Source organism: Solanum dulcamara, chromosome 4 (genome assembly GCF_947179165.1).
Source record: "Solanum dulcamara chromosome 4, daSolDulc1.2, whole genome shotgun sequence".
Lineage (NCBI taxonomy): Eukaryota > Viridiplantae > Streptophyta > Magnoliopsida > Solanales > Solanaceae > Solanum > Solanum dulcamara.
The window spans coordinates 25,109,577-25,128,282 of NC_077240.1; the positions used below are offsets into that span (position 1 = coordinate 25,109,577).

At 36.4% G+C, this 18,706-nt stretch overlaps 1 protein-coding gene across 1 annotated transcript; it reads right to left on the reverse strand.

Annotated features, from left to right (window-relative positions):
• Positions 1-10,867: 10,867 nt before the first annotated feature.
• LOC129884131 (uncharacterized) lies at positions 10,868-14,143 on the reverse strand. The gene has a single exon (XM_055958481.1). It carries the CDS (start codon positions 14,141-14,143, stop codon positions 10,868-10,870), a length of 3,276 nt encoding a protein of 1,091 aa, XP_055814456.1.
• Positions 14,144-18,706: the final 4,563 nt, after the last annotated feature.

Genomic DNA, 18,706 nt, shown 5'->3' on the forward strand with positions numbered 1-18,706 from the left:
CCTATGAACATGATTTCTAAAATATAGAAATATGATGAAATATTTATTAAAGGCGCAGAAACTATAAGCATGATAACTACAATAACTTGTGTAAGTTCTTCCTAATATTTAGAACACATTTTTTACTACTTTGCTGAAAATCTTAGATAAAGTTTATAAATATGGAATAATATGATTTTAAATAAAGAGAATGTTCTAATATAAAATTGATTAATTAATAATTATTCAAATAGTATGAGGATTGGTAATTTAACTCAAACGAGGCAAGATTTTGGGCATATTATTACTTTCATATGTATATTTAAAGGAAGTTCAAGACATTAAACTAGATGACACGTTTTAAATACATAACAAGGATAGTAAACTAAGATTTAGTCTTTCAATGTCCTAACAAACATAAAATCAAAGATCTTATTAACAAACTATTGCTTTAAATTAGATCTAAACATGATATTAATGGCATGATTTCTAAATTTTATTAAAAAAAAACTATAGGTATGATTTATGGATTGACAACACACTATATTAGACATGATTTCTATGTGAATCAATATAATGAAAATATTTGACATCTTATAAGCATAACTTAATTCCTATAAAAATACTAAAATATTCATTAAGTCCTATAGACGTGATTTGCTATATGATATTCAACATAAAATCTCATGCACATGATTTCCAAATGACTAGCATATTAAAATTTTAATTAAAATATTTAAACATGATGTAATTAAAAATTGTAAATCCAATGAACATAATGTCTACACGAAATGGCATTTAAATCTAAATATGATTATTACTACATTCAAAATGATTTAGTAGATCCTACATATATAATGTCTAGATAATTAATATGATAAAGCTATTATTTGAAACTATATTCATGGTTTTAGTCTTAAAGTACAGGTTATAATGTGGAAATATCATCAAAGTAATTATTAAAATGAGATTTTTCATAAACAAAGATAACACATATAAAATAAACAAATATTTTTTAAACATGTATGATGATAAACGATATTTAACGAACTATTCTTAGATCATTTTTATTGTTATTTTTTAATATATAAAGTAAACATCTTGTAAAAAATATAAAATTTTATATCGTGAATAAATGGACCTAAGCATGTGGAAATGAGTAGTATAACTAGATCACATGCATTCAAACACATAAATTTATGATAAACTAAAAAATAAATAAATAAAGCAAGTAGCAAGTATATCCCCTCCCCATATATTTTCCCCAATTTCATTATTTATATAGAGAGTTACTTATAAAATTATTACAAAACCGCATAGAGAAGCAAATAAATAAAGTAACATAAATTACAAATAAAAAATTCAAAGTAGAGTAATAAAATTTCGGATCTCCGATCCAGGTGAACTCTTCATGTCTTGAACTTTAAAGTTCAAATCCTGCTAAAGCATAAGGAAAATACAAGCAATATACAAATATGTAGCGATATGTCATGATTACACAATCTTACTACAACAAAGCAAACAAACAAAGCAAGAACATATTTCAAAATAATAAACTAATATATTGAGGAAAATGGGAACTAACCTGGATACTTCATGTATTTATTTTGACAAGATATAATATGTAAGAATCTAAAGTAAAGACAGTAAATAAAATAGGAGAAGAGAGTACTAACCGGTTAATATGAGTTTTATGTCAATGAAAAGCGGTAGCAATATCCGAGATCCAAACAAGTTGAAGTAGCAAAGAGGCAAAAGAAAGAACTTAAAAAGCACTAAGTATTTTTGTTAAAAACCTTTTGTGTTCTCATGAATATTAGATGTAAAAAATGGAAAGTAGAAAATTATTTTTTTCTTCTCTGTTTTTCTCTTTTCTCTCTCTCTGTTCTGTCGTCTTTTTTTTTTTTTTAATGAAGATGTGAGTCTCCTTTTTATAATGATGGAAGATGTTCTATAAACAAGAAAATCAACAATAGTAGCTTCACTATTCTTAGTCAAAACTTTTTTCAAATAATTCAAACAAAAGAGCAAATATTTCAAAAGGGTACAAAATTTCAATAAAGTCAAATAAAATTTTCAACAAACAAATCAATTAAGATTTCAACAATGAAATCTATCAAAATTCAAACAACCAAATGAAAAAGTCAGAAAGAACAACTCCATTTGTCAAAAAGAAATCTCAAATATCATGCCAAGAGGGACCTACTCTCATTAATTGTAGAAGAAACTAATTATAGAGAATAAATTAATTTCAACGGGAAATAAATTATGGCTACAATTATCAAATCCACATCCATCAACTTAAGGCAAGAATTATCAATTCTAACAACAAATCATATTCATACTGCTGAAAATGTTAATGTTTCAAACTGGTTGTTTCAAAATAAATCAAGGCAAAAGGAAATATCAATCTACAATCTAAGCAGAGGACCAATTCAATATTAACAATGGGAAAGAAATAAATAAATAGCTCCACACAACTCGCTACAAATTCTTAAATTTAAACATTTAAAGCCACAATAATTTGAAACTCGTAAAGTTATGCAATTCAGTACATTTTTTTTAACACAATCAAGCCTAGATATGATTTTCCACTTATTGAAGAAACATATATGATAATTTACATTCTTAGAGACATAAACATACAACTCAACTCTAAAATCCGAGATAAATAGGCATGGTTAATTGACAAATTGATCACATATCAGTGAGTATGAAATTGAAGAACAAACGATTTAACCACCAAACTCACATCACATACAAATTAATAATTAAATGATTTGAATTTAATGGGATACAAACATATCATAGATTTTGCAATTTTAAGATTTTTCATATTAGACTCTTTGAATCATAACCATAGGCAAAATAAAAAATATGTTCAAAACAAAAAAAATGAGATAGATGGCAATCAAACTTTAAAGAAACGAACCTGGACGGATCTGTTAAGATCCGTCTTTAACAAACCAAATCTCAAAGCTTCTAGCAAACTAAGATCTGTCCATGGTGGTTTTCGAAGTTGGTGGTTCTCGCCTTCGTCGATGGAGAGAAGAGAGAAGATAGGAGTCATCGATGGAGTCGCTGCTGCTGTTCATCTCGTCGGCGTCTGTGCGTGAGGTCACCGCTGAGGAGCTGCTGTCCACCTTTGTCGTTGCGGGTTGCTGGCGATCGGAGGTTCCAACTGCAGTTCGTTGGTTGCTGCAGCTGAAGGAGATGCTGTGCGCCATGGCTGCTGATGTTCGTTGTTCGTTGTTGCAGCGGTGTGGAGAAGAAGAGCAGCGCTTAGCTGCTGCGTTTTGCTCTTCACCGGTGGTTCTTTCCGGCGACGAGTTTTGTTGTTGAGGAGCCGTTGCGCGCGTTGTCGCAGCTGAAGGAGTAGCGCTGGACAGCAGGTTCGAGCGGTTGGCTGCTGGACAGCATCTCGCCGTGGCTGCTACGTCGGCGGATGATGCTAGGAGGGGCTGCTGGTTGCAGCGTGAGGAAAAGAAGAAAGAGTGGAGCGGAAGAGATCATGGCGGCGGGTGTGTCTTCTCTTCTCTTTTAGAGAAGATGAACCCAAAAAAAATAAAAGGAAAAGGAAAAAATTCCTTTAGGTTTAGGATTTGGGTAATAATAATAAAAAATGATAGAATTAGTTATGGCCATGGATCAAAAATGTAATGTACGGTTGAGATTAAAATTGAATATAAAAGTAGACTACATTAAAATTTGATTAGGAAATAATTATAAGTAATTGTAAAAATAAAATGTCATCTAATTAATTGTCAAATACATGTTGAATAAGTAAAATCATAAATTTATAAAATTATAATATTATATATGTAAAGTAAATATGCATGTACATACAATATAAATATTTGCGTATATACATATAAAATGTAATATGTATATAATACATACTAAAATAGATATGTTAACATAAACAAGTAAAAATATATAATAAACTTAAATAATAGCCTCTTTTTATATACATATGCACATAAGATCTTTTAAAATAGATGTAATACGTATATATTAATATGAATGAGTAAATAACAAAATAGACTTAGTAAGTAATATATTTTTTATATAAAGAAAATACTCATGTATATATATATATATATATATATATATATATATATATATATATATATATATATATATATATGATGCATCGTATGCATACTAGAATAGATATGACATACCTATTAACTAAAATTCACAATAAACTTAATTAATAAAAAAAATACTTTATATGCATATTCATATAAGTCGTATTAAAGTAGGTATGCAATATGCACAAATAAATATGAATAAGTAAATTGATAAAATATACTTATTTCAGTAATATTTATACAAAGAAAATACACACACACGTATAATATATACTAAATAAATGTGGAAAAAATATTTGAATGTACAAAGCTTGTTATTTTCATAAACGATAAAAAAATGATGTTAATAATATTAACAAATAAAAATATTATAAGCTATAAAATCTAAATATATGATTTTTTATTACTATTATTATTATTATTATTTTGGTAAAAACTAAAAATAATTAACTTTATACATATATATATATATAATTCAAGAAAAAATAATTTTTTAAAAAAATGTCTATCTATTAAGATAGTGATTCAAAAATAATTATAGGTCGGCCAAAATTGGGTGTCAACAGCTTGCCCCTTCTTTGCTTGGGAATGAGGGATGAATTGACGAGCAAAGAAATTTGACAGAGTAGCCGATTTTGTCCGACCGATGAGATAACCTCGGAGGGTCCTAATAAAATGAATGGGAGTTGCAAAAAACATTGCGGCTGAGACTTCAGTTTCGAAGTACCTACATATCTCTGGTTATAGGAGAATCAGGCCATGTGTAGTTTTGGATTGTAGAATCACAACAAATTTTGATCGAAATCAAAATTTGCCCCAGTGTTGGATTATGGTGACACCGAGTTCTTAAGAGTGATGAACGTATGAGGATGTTAGCACGAATAAAATGAATATGATCACACTCGAACTGAGGTTATCAGCATATTCTAGTATGTGGAAAATTAGGTTGGAGGTAATTCTAAGAAACAAACTCGGAATGAGAAATGCTCCATAGTAATTTCTACTAAAGACCTATGGTAGAGAAAGAATGGGAATTTTCAAAATAAATTGCCCCAGTATCGAGTCATGGTGATGCTGAGACATGAAAGAGTTATTCAAATCCAAAACTTGGAGAATCGAGTCCAGTTGAGTTTCGAAAGAGAATCATTGGCGTAGCTAGGGATGCTTGACATTCCACTAGCTTGCTCTAGTTTGTTGCTTAAAAGGAGTTCTATGTTGTAGTGTTAGTGTCCTCCGTCTAGTGGAGTGATTGTAATGTAAACGCCTATATCCGTCAGTGTAAAACTTGTAAATGTAACGCCTGTATCCGGCGGTGTAAGACTTGTAAATGTAACGCCTGTATCCGGCGGTGTAAGACTTGTAAAGTAACGCCTGTATCCGGCGATGTAAAACTTGTAAATGTAACGCCTGTATCCGGCGGTGTAAGACTTGTAAAGTAACGCCTGTATCCGGCGGTGTAGAAATTGTAAATGTAACGCCTGTATCCGGCGGTGTAAAACTGTAAAGTAACGCCTGTATCCGGCGATGTAAAACTTGTAAATGTAACGCCTGTATCCGGCGGTGTAAGACTTGTAAAGTAACGCCTGTATCCGGCGGTGTAGAAATTGTAAATATAACGCCTGTATCCGGCGGTGTAAAACTGTAAAGTAACGCCTGTATCCGGCGGTGTAGAAATTGTAAATGTAACGCCTGTATCCGGCGGTGTAGAGATTGTAAAGTGACGCCTGTATCCGACGGTGTAAAACTGGTAATGTAAATTTAACTGTAAATGTACGACGTTGTAGTATGCATGCTCCTGATCGAAGAAGTTTGATGGGGTTTGCTATGTACACCCTCCAAATGGTAGAATTTGGACTATTTGGTATATACAGCCTCCAGACGTCGAAGTTTGGACGATATTTGTTATATACAGTCTTCAGACGACGGAGTTTGAATGATGTTCGCTATATACAATATTCGGTGGATATATACAATCGAACGGTGATGGATATATACAGCCTCCGGTCAGCGGAGTTTTGAATGGTGTTAGATGGCGTTCTCCAATCGAGGGAGCTTGTTTGACGCAGTTAGACGATATTCTCCGACGGAGGAGTTGTTGACGAGGTTAGAAGATAAGCTCCAATTGATGGAGTTATATTTGACAAAAGTAAACCATCCTATTTATCATATGGGCCCCCCTTGTCTTCAGTATTTTGATCTGGATCTCGATCGTACCTGCAAAGATTTAAAGGGAAATCCTTTAGACAGCACATCGAAGTATAAAGTATTTCTGATAAATAAAGTAAGGGAAGAATATTTTGGCTTATGATTTTGGAGAAGTCAAATGGCGTCTGCAGTCATCCTCTAGACTTGAGGTTGTCTTCCTCGATCTTCTGTTTTCCTGCGCTCAAAGAAAATTTTAGTTTGGGAGGGGGTGTTGATTTGTATCGACTCGCTGATTCAGGCCTCGTCACTGGGAACCTCCAATACCTCTATAGTCCGTCCGTAGTATCTTAACCTAGAGACTTAGTAGGTGGAATAGTAGAAAAGCATTTTTTTTTTTTAAAAAAAATATAAATAAATAAGAAAACAAATGAATAAAAATAAATAAATAAAAATAGTAGTTTGTTTTTAGACAAAAGAGTATATCATCATATATATATATATATATATATATATATAGAGAGAGAGAGAGAGTAATCCTGGATCATCTTAAGGTTATGACATGATTTGGAGTCCATCATGCTTCTCCATATCCAAATGTAATCTTTCTTGTAGTCTTGTCTTGTGACGATGCTTCTCTTGATTTATTCGCGAGATCCTTCACGTTCTAATGATACCTATCTAAAGGAGATTTTTCTAAGGTATGACCGAACCCTTAAGGTTGCCTACGTATCCAAGTGGAATCAGGTCAGGACGTAGTTCGAGTACAATAGAAAAGTTAAACTATAAAGGGACCGAATCCGGCAAGGATTGCCTACGTATCCCGCCGAGGGAAGTCAGGTCGAGCGTAGTTCTAAATACATGGAAATGATGTTTTTGGATTTTCTAAAAGAGGACCGAACCCGATGTGGGCTGCCTACGTACCCCACCGTGGGAAGTCAGGTCGAGACGTAGTTCTGTTTATATGGAATGTAAGAGTAAAAAAAAAAATGAAAGCTAGTCTTGATGTCTTCAGATGTAGTACTTCTTGATGGAGTCTGAGTTGATTGGCTTTGTGCTCACTGTACCGTCCATTTCTGCCAAGATTACTGCTCCTCCAGATAATACTCTATGAACCATGTAAGGACCTTGCCAGTTTGGTGCAAATTTTCCTTTAGCTTCTCCTTGGTGAGGAAATATCTTCTTCAATACTAATTGTCCTGGTGTGAACTGTCGAGGCTTGACCTTCTTGTTAAATGCTTTGGCCATTCTGTTTTGGTAAAGTTGACCATGACAAACTGCATCCATTCTTTTCTCATCAATGAGCATCAACTGTTCAATCCTGCTGCGAATCCATTCTGCATCATCTAAACCGACCTCTTGAATAATCCTTAAAGATGGTATTTCCACTTCAGCAGGTATTACTGCTTCTGAACCATAAACCAACATATAAGGAGTTGCCCCAGTGGAAGTTCTGATTGTGGTACGATAACCGAGCAGAGCATATGGTAACTTCTCATGCCATTGTCTGTGACCATCCACTATTTTCCTCAAAATCTTCTTGATGTTCTTGTTTGCTGCTTCAACTGCTCCATTCATCTGTGGCCGATAAGTTGTGGAATTTCGATGAGCAATCTTGAATCGCTCACAAATTTCCTTCATAAGATCGCTATTGAGATTGGCCGCATTATCTGTTATAATTGATTCTGGAATCCCAAATCGACAAATGATATTGTTACGAACAAAATCTGCCACGACTTTCTTAGTTACTGCCTTATATGTAGAAGCTTCGACCCATTTTGTAAAATAATCAATAGCTACAAGGATGAAACGATGTCCATTTGATGCGGGAGGCTCTATGGGTCCAATTACATCCATGCCCCAAGAAGAAAATGGCCATGGGGAACCCATAACATTGAGCTCATTTGGTGGAACTCGTATAAAATCTCCATGCACTTGGCATTGATGACACTTCTGCACGTATCGAATGCTATCTCTCTCCATGGTCATCCAAAAATATCCAGCTCTTAAGATCTTCTTAGCTAGAGTGAACCCATTCATATGAGGTCCACATGTTCCTGCATGTATTTCTTCTAAAAGTCTCGTCGCTTCCTTGGCGTCAACACATCTTAGCAATCCTAAATCTGGAGTCCTCCTATACAAAATTTCTCCATTAAGAAAGAAATGATTGGCCATCCTTCTCAGAGTCCCTTTTTGCTTGCTGGTGGCATTTTCGGGATATTCTCGTGCTTCTATCAATCTCTTGATGTCATAGTACCATGGTCTTCCATCCAATTCCTCATCAACATGAAAACAATATGCATGTCGATCATATAACTTTACTTCAATAGGGTCGATGTAATTCTTGTCCGGATGTTGAATCATTGAGGATATTGTTGCCAAAGCATCGGCAAATTCATTTTGAGCTCGAGGGACATGTTTGAAGTCAATCTTTGTGAATCTCCTACTCAACTCCTTTATGCAATGCAAATAAGGAAGGATCTTCACATTCTTAGCAGCCCATTCTCCTTGCACCTGATGAACCAATAAATCAGAATCACCTATGACCAAAAGCTCTTTGACGTTCATGTCTATGGCCATTCTAAGTCCAAGAATACAAGCTTCATACTCTGCCATGTTATTGGTGCAATCAAACCTAATCTTGGCTGAAATTGGGTAATATTGACCCTTTTCTGAAATTAAAACCGCTCCTATTCCAACCCCTTTGGAATTTGATGCTCCATCAAAAAACATCCTCCAACCATCGTATCGTTCTGATACGTCTTCTCCTACAAATAATACTTCTTCATCAGGGAAGTAAGTTTTTAGAGGCTCATAATCTTGATACACTGGATTTTCTGCGAGGTGGTCAGCCAAGGCTTGTCCTTTGATGGCCTTTTGTGTCACGTACACAATGTCGAACTCGCTCAACAAAATTTGCCATTTTGCCAATTTACCTGTAGGCATTGGTTTTTGAAAGATGTACTTGAGTGGATCCAATCTTGAGATTAAGTACGTGGTGTATGAAGACAGGTAATGCCTAAATTTCTGCGCGATCCAAGTCAAAGCACAACATGTTCGTTCCAACGAGGTATATCTTGCCTCATACGGTGTGAACTTCTTGCTCAAGTAATAAATGGCTTGCTCTCTTCTACCTGTCTGATCATGTTGTCCCAATACGCATCCAAATGCATTATCCATGACAGATAAGTATAGTAGCAACGGCCTCCCAGGCTCAGGTGGGACTAATACTGGCGGGTTGGACAAATATTCTTTGATTTTGTCGAAAGCCCTTTGACATTCCTCCGTCCATTTTGTGGCAGCATCCTTCTTAAGTAATTTGAAAATAGGTTCACAAATTACTGTGGATTGTGCTATGAACCGACTGATGTAGTTAAGCCTTCCCAAGAAACTCATCACGTCCTTCCTGGTCTTCGGGGGAGGTAATTCTTGAATTGCTTTGATCTTAGAGGGGTCCAACTCTATGCCTCTCCTGCTAATAATGAATCCTAACAGTTTTCCTGCAGGTACTCCAAATGCACACTTTGCTGGATTTAATTTTAGATTATACTTTCGCAACCTCTCAAAGAATTTTCGCAAATCATATAGGTGGTCCAAACTCCTTTTGGATTTGATAATGATATCGTCCACATATACTTCAATCTCCTTGTGGATCATATCATGAAAGAGGGTGGTCATGGCCCTCATATAGGTTGCACCAGCATTTTTTAGGCCAAATGGCATTACTCTATAGCAATACACCCCCCATGGAGTGATAAATGCTGTCTTTTCTGCATCGTCTTCATTCATCAATATCTGGTGATATCCCGCGAAACAATCGACAAATGATTGCAATTCATGTTTTGCACAATTGTCAATGAGTATATGGATATTTGGGAGAGGGAAATTATCCTTAGGACTAGCTTTGTTGAGATCTCGATAGTCCACACATATTCTGATCTTTCCATCCTTTTTTGGCACTGGTACTATATTTGCCAACCAAGTGGGGTAATTTGTGACCCTTACAATGTTCGCATCAATCTGCTTGGTTACCTCTTCTTTGATCCTTAGACTCAAGTCTGGCTTGAACTTTCTTGTCTTTTGTTTAACGGGTAGGCATGTGGGATCAATTGGTAGTCTATGTGAAACGATATCGGTGCATAACCCTGGCATATCGTCATAAGACCAAGCAAATATGTCGACATGTTGCCTAAGCAATTCTATTAACTCCTTCTTTCTTTCGGCCTCCAAATGTATGCTAATTCGGGTTTCCTTCACAGTTTCCTCATCTCCTAAATTGACAACCTCTGTTTCATCCATATTAGGTTTCTCCTGACTTTCAAACTTCTCGATCTCCTGTGGTAGATTTTCAGGCATCATGCTTTCATCATATTCTTCTTGATCGTGTTCATTCTTTTCACTTTGCTCGATGGATTCATTACATGTCATAACCGTTGAACTAGGATTTTTAATATGAATGCTGAAACGTATAAAAGGCGAGTAAAAATAAATAAGTAGGTAGAAATAATGAGATAATTTTTTAAAGAAATTAAAGACTTTTATTTAAAAGCGTTCTAGCTTTTTTAGAAAAAGCAACCAAAAACAAAGATCAAGCATGATACAAGCCTCAGCTTTGATCATTCAAATTTAAAAATACAAAACTACGTTCCACACTACCAGGACTTTTGTCGAAACAGGGAAGGACTGACGGTCCAATTCTGCAAGCTTTCTCCAGGCTTGGAATCACGGATGCTTAATTTGCGGAGATCTATCTCTTCCTCTTCTCCAATCATGGCCACGAACAAATTTCCTATTCCTTCCACTATATCATCGTCAGATGCGTGATCTAGAATCGGAACTTGCTCTGGTACGAACGTTGTCTTGATGGATCCCCTGTTGTGGACTCGTCCCGATGTAGATCCATATCCGAGTCCAGTGGTACCTTTCTGATGCTTCAACTGGATGGGTTCAACTATGCCATTGGCCCTGGGTCCAAGTCCTGTCTTAGGCTGATACCCATATTTCAACATCTCTGCTGCGACCATCTTCGCTGCCCCTGACAATTTCACACCAACCGACTCTAACTTCTCGTCAATCCTCACAGCTTGCATGATTTCTAAAGTGTGAAAAGTGGCTCCATCTAATTCCTCAGTTACTGGAACAGAATTGACAGAATAAATGGGGTGATTGAGCTCCCCATGAACAGTAACTTCTGTGTGACCCCACTCAAACTTTACACATTGATGAAGAGTTGAAGGGACTGCTTTTGCCATATGGACCCATGGTCTTCCCAGCAGCAGGTTGTAGTTCGATGACACATCCATCACTTGAAATAAAATAGGGAATTCTGCTGGTCCCACTTGCAATGTGAGATGGATTTCTCCAATGACGCTTCTCTGTGCTCCATCAAAAGCTCTCACCTTTACACGACTTTCCTCTATATCTCCCATATTCAAGCCTAAAACTCTCATAGTTGTGAAAGGGCAGATGTTACATCCAGAACCGCCATCAATCAGAACTCGGGTCACAATCTTATCACGACATTTGACCGCGATATGAAGTGCTTTATTGTGTCCAGTCCCTTCCGTTGGTAGCTCATTATCATGGAAAGAGATTTTGTTAGATTCCAACACTTGTCCAATTGTTGCAGCTAAGGTTTCACTTGCGGTCTCTTTTGGAATGCAAACCCCATTTAACACCTTCATCAAAGCATTCCTATGAGCCTCAGAACTCATTAGCAAAGACATTATGGATATATGAGCCGAGGTCTTCTTCAGTTGCTCTTCGACTGAATAGTCTTTCGGCTGCATCTTTCTCCAAAATTCTGTGACTTCAGCATCCGTAACATTCTTCTTGGGATTCGGCTCCTTCCCAATAACTCCTTGATCCAGATTCTCGGGAGTATAGCACCTTCCTGATCTAGTCATCCCCTGAGCCACAGCGGTGTCAATCATCTGGCCCTTGGCTTTTGTTTTATAATCCCATGGGACTTCTTTGGTGTCAAACTCAGCCTTTCTAGCAACTGTAGTGGTTACTACAACTCTCGGGAGATATGTTTGGACAGTAAGAGGTTCCTTTAGCTGAACAGTGATAATAGGTTGCACTGGAGATGCAGTGGCAGCTTCTTCGGCGTTCCAGACAGGCGTGATGGTTTTTCCCAAGTTGTACACTTCTTCTAGAGAAATCATGTTGACTTCTCGATTCTCATGATTTGGCAAAGGGTTGTTGTTCACATTCGGAGGTGTTGGAGTGCATTTTATTATTCCTCTTCTGATCAACGTCTCAACCTGGTTTTTCAAGCCATAACAATCTTCTGTGTCATGCCCTTGGATTCCCGAGTGGTAAGCGCATCGCTTGTTTCCATCAAAATTGTAAGGGATTGGGTCGGGGAGTTTTCCCTCAACTGGCTGTAGTACTCCTGCTATCCTTAACCTTTCAAACAATTGAGCATAAGGTTCAGCAATGGGTGTATAGGTGCGAGTATTTCTGGCTTCGAGATTTGGACGTGGTCTTGGCACATATGCTGGTCTGTTTTGGTGGATTGGTGCTTGGAGTGGGACATGTGGTCTTGTTGGACTTTGGTATGTTGGTGCTCGAGGTGGATTATAGTGTGGTCGGGTATTATACACTGGATACGAGGTGTATGGAGTATGTGCAACAATTTGGGGATTATTTGGGTATTGGTGGGATTGTCCTCCATGTTGGTAATTGACGACTGAAACATCCTCCCTTTTCTTCTTGATGCCACCAATGGATCCTGATTGTATGGCCTTACTTGCAGCTTGCAATGCAGCCATGGACTGAATTTTACCTGATTTGATGCCTTCCTCTATAAAATCTCCCATCTTGACCAATTCTGCAAACTTTTGGCCCATCATTGACATCATCTTGTCAAAGTAGATACCTTCTTGTGCTCGAATAAAGTATTTTGAGAGCTCACTCTCATCGAGCGGTGGTTGAACCCTTGCAGCCTCGGTTCTCCAACGTCGTGCATACTCCTGGAAGTCCTCCGATGGTTTCTTTTGTATGTTGGCTAATGAGAACCTGTCCGCAGTGATTTCAGTATTAAATCTGAAACGATTCATGAAATCCTCAGCCATTTCCTGCCAGTTATACCATTTGCGAGGATCCTGGCGTGTATACCAGGTCAACGCTTCTCCAGATAGACTTCGAATGAACAACTTCATTCTTAGTTTTTCATTTCTCCCTACACCGACTAACTTGTCACAGTATGCCCTCAGATATGCGTGAGGATCGCTCTTTCCATCAAATATGTCAAACTTTGGGGGCTTGTATCCTACCGGCATGTCAATATCTGGGTGGATACATAAGTCATCATAATCTAGGCTCTCTGTTCCCCTAGAGACTTGTAGGTTTTTCAACGCCTTTCTTAGACCTCGAAGTTGAGCGTCTATTGACTCATCTTCTTTCAATCGGGCATCCTTCTCCATCTCTGCATATTGGTCCACCTCATGCGAGACCTTGACCCTAACCGGTGTCGTGAAAGTAGGGGCCTCAACAGCATATACAGGTGGGATCTGTGAATCATAAGGAGCGACGGTGTGTGCTCCAAATATCTGGTTTGTCACTGGGTAGGTAGGTGTGACGGGGTCTTGAGTGGGAAGGTCAGGAGCAGTCCTGATTGCAGACGGATGAGCTAATGGTGCTTGACCATGAACGGGAGCACGTTTAGGCATGTTTGGAGAATCTGTAGGAGGCAGGTCAGCTCTAGGGAGGTAGCTGGGCATCTTGAAACTTGGGAAGGTAGTAGCCGAAAGCTTGGCCAAGTCTCGCACTTGACGTAGTTCCTCTCTCAAAATCTCAAGCTCTTGCGCCATGTGAGCCATCTTCTCGTCATTTTGGATGTCGGCTATATTTTGAGAACTTTCAGGATTTTCTACTAGTATCATTATGTTTGCAGCAGCATTAAATTCTTCTCCACCTGTCATCCTTCCCCTTGATCGAAGGTTGTATCGTGAGTCAGCCAGTTCGCAAGTCGACACAAATCAACGTTCTTTTAGGGATTAACAAAACAAAATAAAAGAAAGAAAAAGGAAAGTATGTTAGTTTGGGAAAGATTTAAAAGTACAACAAGTATATAATACACATACACGCCAAGTTAACGACATTCAAATGTGTCCTATACATAGCCTCTTTTTGCTAGAGGATGACATATATTGCAATCAATTTGATGATAAATGATCCATTAAACACATTTCGGATTTGGAATAACATAATTTTATTAATCAAAGATGCCTTGGATCTTTGTAATGAAGTACATGGGCAGAAATCTAAAAAATGAAATTACATGGAGGCCATAAGGCGAACAAAAGGATGAGAAAGCACATGATAAGAATGAAACTCTAAGGCCATGTTGGAGCATCGTCATCATCATCATAATCATAATAGGGCCCTGGATAGTACTCCGACAGTTCGTCAATCTGGTTCGATCCTACCTCTTCATCGAACCCTATCGAACCATACTCAGAGTGAGCTTCTTCCTCTGGGTCCTCTTCTGGATCTTCTTCCGGATCTTCCTCTTCCGGCTCCTCAGGATCTTCACTTGGATCCTCTTCAGGGTCTTCCTCTGGATCTTCTTCGATCATTGGTATCAAATGATCTACCGATCCTGGAATTATTTGATTGTACATTGGTGTTGTGAATTCAATGTGAGGGAGTACTCCCTGCTTAACCCAATTAATCCATTGGTTGTCCGCAACACCCACAATCCCCTTCGTACTTGGCCGAGCCAAATGTCTCACAGTGGTACGCCACACATAATATTCTGGCGTGCACCATTTTTCATTTCCTGCCTCTATCGTAATCATGTGATCCCATTCTAATTGCAAATTCCTTATACGCCCTACTGGGACCGAAGTGAGATCATCCTCGTGTAGTGCCATATTTGCCCATAATGGTATGTCTTGGACAACTCCGAATTGTCGTAACACTCGGAGAGGAGCATATGGCTGAATACCTCCTAGCCCGACCAGATTAATGAAATAGAGGTATTGCGTCCTGACAAAAACCGATCCTCTCGTCCAAAAATACTTCCAGTGGATGGAATCTCCTGTGAGGTTGGTCAAAAACGGACGCCATTCTTCCTCTCCCATAGGTGCGTCCCAATACCTAAGACGATCATTGTGGCTTTGGATCAAATTGCGGGCGTCTATTGTGTAGTCCCTTTGTGGTTCTCGGCGATAGAAGTGCTCTATTGCCCAGATCTGTAATAATAAATTACAGCCCCCAAAGAAGTTATTCCCCCTTGTGCATGCTGACAATGATCGAAATACTTCAGCGAGAATTATATGCACCAAGGAATAGTCATGCGGTACCGCAAAAAGTTCCATTACAATTGGCAGAATGTTGATATTTATCGAATGAAACCTCATTGGGAAGACCATAGCCCCCAAAAAGGCCATCACAAATACCCTTGGTCTCATATGCATCCATTGTCTACGAGTGCATGCAAATTCATCTCGGTGCTTATCGAAGCTCTCGAGACGACCAAATCTTTGGAAAAGATAGTCCAACTTTACCTTCCCATTTTCTGCACGCCTTAGTGATGGCAAGACACGCAGCCCCAACAACCCAAGGAAACCTTCTGTACTTATGGTTGATGGACATATTGGTGTTCTTCCTCTTATTGGTAATTCAAGAAAAATACTAAATTCCTCTAGTGTTGGAGTGATTTCAAAATCCAAGAACTTAAAGGTCACAGTGCTTGGGTCCCAAAACTCCATCAGCAATATAATGAAGATCTTGTTGGCTCGAATTCCCATGAGCGACAACAAAGCACCTAAATGCCTTCTGATCTCAACACCATGCGCCCTACGAATGTTTTGCCACCAATTTTGTATTGTATGGGGGGCCGAAACAACCATCTGAATGTTTGGGAGGTTTTGGTTGATATTCATCTGAAAGAAAGGTAAGGGTATGATAAGTATGTTTATTCCAAATCCGTCATGTGTTCTTTTTCTTTGGATCATTCATAACAACTTTCACAAAACAAATATGTCGTTAGGTGTATAACCTTTGACAAAGGGTGGATTTCCTAATTGCGAAGACGGTGCATTGGATCGCCTCGCCTAAGGTGTATGCATCATGGCCTATTTTCTAGAGTAAGATTTTTTCCTAGATATTCAAGAGTGAACTGAATTTTTGCGAGAAGGCACACTAATCTTATTGTGCAAACTCTGAAACTAAAGAATCCAAAAGAAGGTTTGGGGGAGTGTGAGACACTCCCCGCGTGAACCAGTGTGTGTATTGTGTACGGCCAAAGACTCGATAGAAAATGCAAGTGACAGTGTAAGAAATGCAATAACATGTAGTGTTTTTCAAGCAAATAAGGAGCGCAAGTTTGGATTTAGCTTGCGTCCTTTCAAATAACAAGTAATATAACAAATCACAATAAATAAATTAAAGCAAATAAATGCAAGTAATAAAATGAATATCCCATAATTCTAAAACTAAATTTTACTAAGGTTAAAACCTAAAATGCTAAGTGCATGGGGTTTCCCCAGCAGAGTTGCCAAGCTGTCGCACCCTATTTTTGAGCGGGTCAAAATAGTTCGCAACATAAAAGTGGCTATGCCTCTGATTTTGAAATTGTTTGTTTAGAGTCGCCACCTAATTTTAAGGAAAATATTAGGAAAACCATTGTAAATGTAAACTCTGTTTTGATTTGCGAAACCTGTGAGATTCTAAGTAAGGGTTTTAGTTACTCGAGGGGAAGGTATTAGGCATCCCTCAGAGCCTATCCAAAGATAATCCTTAAATTTAGTTTTAGAAAAATGATTAGGGATATTTATTCATTTTTGTTTTGTTTTAGAAATATTAAGAAGAAAGGTTTTATTAAATTAAAAAAATATAGTAAAAATATAAGGTATGTCATATATATACATCTTATATATGAATGACCCAAATTTAATAATAATATATTTATTGTGTAAATAAATAATAAATAATATACTTAAAATATATAAAAATACAAATGTATATTTTAAAATCATTTAAATAATTAACTTACTTAATTTATGGTAAAATAAATGTCTAGTATTAGCAAATGGTTATTTTATTTGTAGCCACAATAGAAAGAAAAAAAAATGAATAAGATAATAGACAAGTGTAGATATATGAATATATAATATGTTGTAAATCTAATTTGGGTGAAATCTCTAATAAGATTAAGGATGTGAAAAATCATTGAGTTTTAAAATAGTAAACTACCCCAAATATATATACAAACAAAATATTTAAAAGTCGACAGGAAATAAAATTATCTACATTCTTATTTTCTTCGGATCAGCGCCGGCTCATTAATTGGAAGACAAAATATATAAAGTTTTTGTCATTTTTCTGCTCGGGTCAACTTCCATCATTTCCGAAGGGCCTAATTACCCCTACCCCTCTTAAGTTTATTTATTATAATCCTAAAGCGATCTAAAAGAAATAATAACTAACGTCCTAAAGCGTGTCTATCGACCCAACTTAATATCCAAGAGGCATTGGATATACTATTAAGGTAGGTTTTAGACCAAAGAAAATATAGGCGTTCTAATTAGACCCATCGTCAAACAAAATAGATAGGACAAGCAGTTAGCACATAAAATCTCAAGTAAGCCTCTAAATTAATTAATTAACATGCTTGAAAACACAGATAAGTTGTGAAGGTTATCATGATCATGTGTGTGCATATAATCTGACGTAGATATTGTAAAATATAAAAACTTGAATAAGATAGACAATAAATTTCATTATTTTAAATATATGAAGGCAATGTTAATTACAAAGGCGATTGTAATAAAGAAGGCATGCTTGATAATTTTAGTTATTAACTAATAGTATTTATAAATCCTATTAATATGAGTTAGTTAATAACATGCTGAAGATTTATTAAAATACTATAGATATGGTTTCTAAATGAAATGAAAATTTATTAAAATGTAGACATGACCTCAAAACGGAATAATATAATAAATATTTGTTAGAATCTTATAGACATGATTTTTATACATAATAACGTCACATTACAGGGGATATGATTTTAAACGGCAAAATCAATTTTTATCTATGGGTATGATTTCTACATAAACAATGTTCTTAAAATATTTATAATCAAAAGATATGCTGAAATTATTATTTAAACCTATGAACATGATTTCTAAAATATAGAAATATGATGAAATATTTATTAAAGGCGCAGAAACTATAAGCATGATAACTACAATAACTTGTGTAAGTTCTTCCTAATATTTAGAACACATTTTTTACTACTTTGCTGAAAATCTTAGATAAAGTTTATAAATATGGAATAATATGATTTTAAATAAAGAGAATGTTCTAATATAAAATTGATTAATTAATAATTATTCAAATAGTATGAGGATTGGTAATTTAACTCAAACGAGGCAAGATTTTGGGCATATTATTACTTTCATATGTATATTTAAAGGAAGTTCAAGACATTAAACTAGATGACACGTTTTAAATACATAACAAGGATAGTAAAC

Excerpts from the sequence above, each read along its gene's own strand:
- LOC129884131 (XM_055958481.1), bottom strand. The coding sequence starts at position 14,143 with ATGACAGGTGGAGAAGAATTTAATGCTGCTGCAAACATAATGATACTA.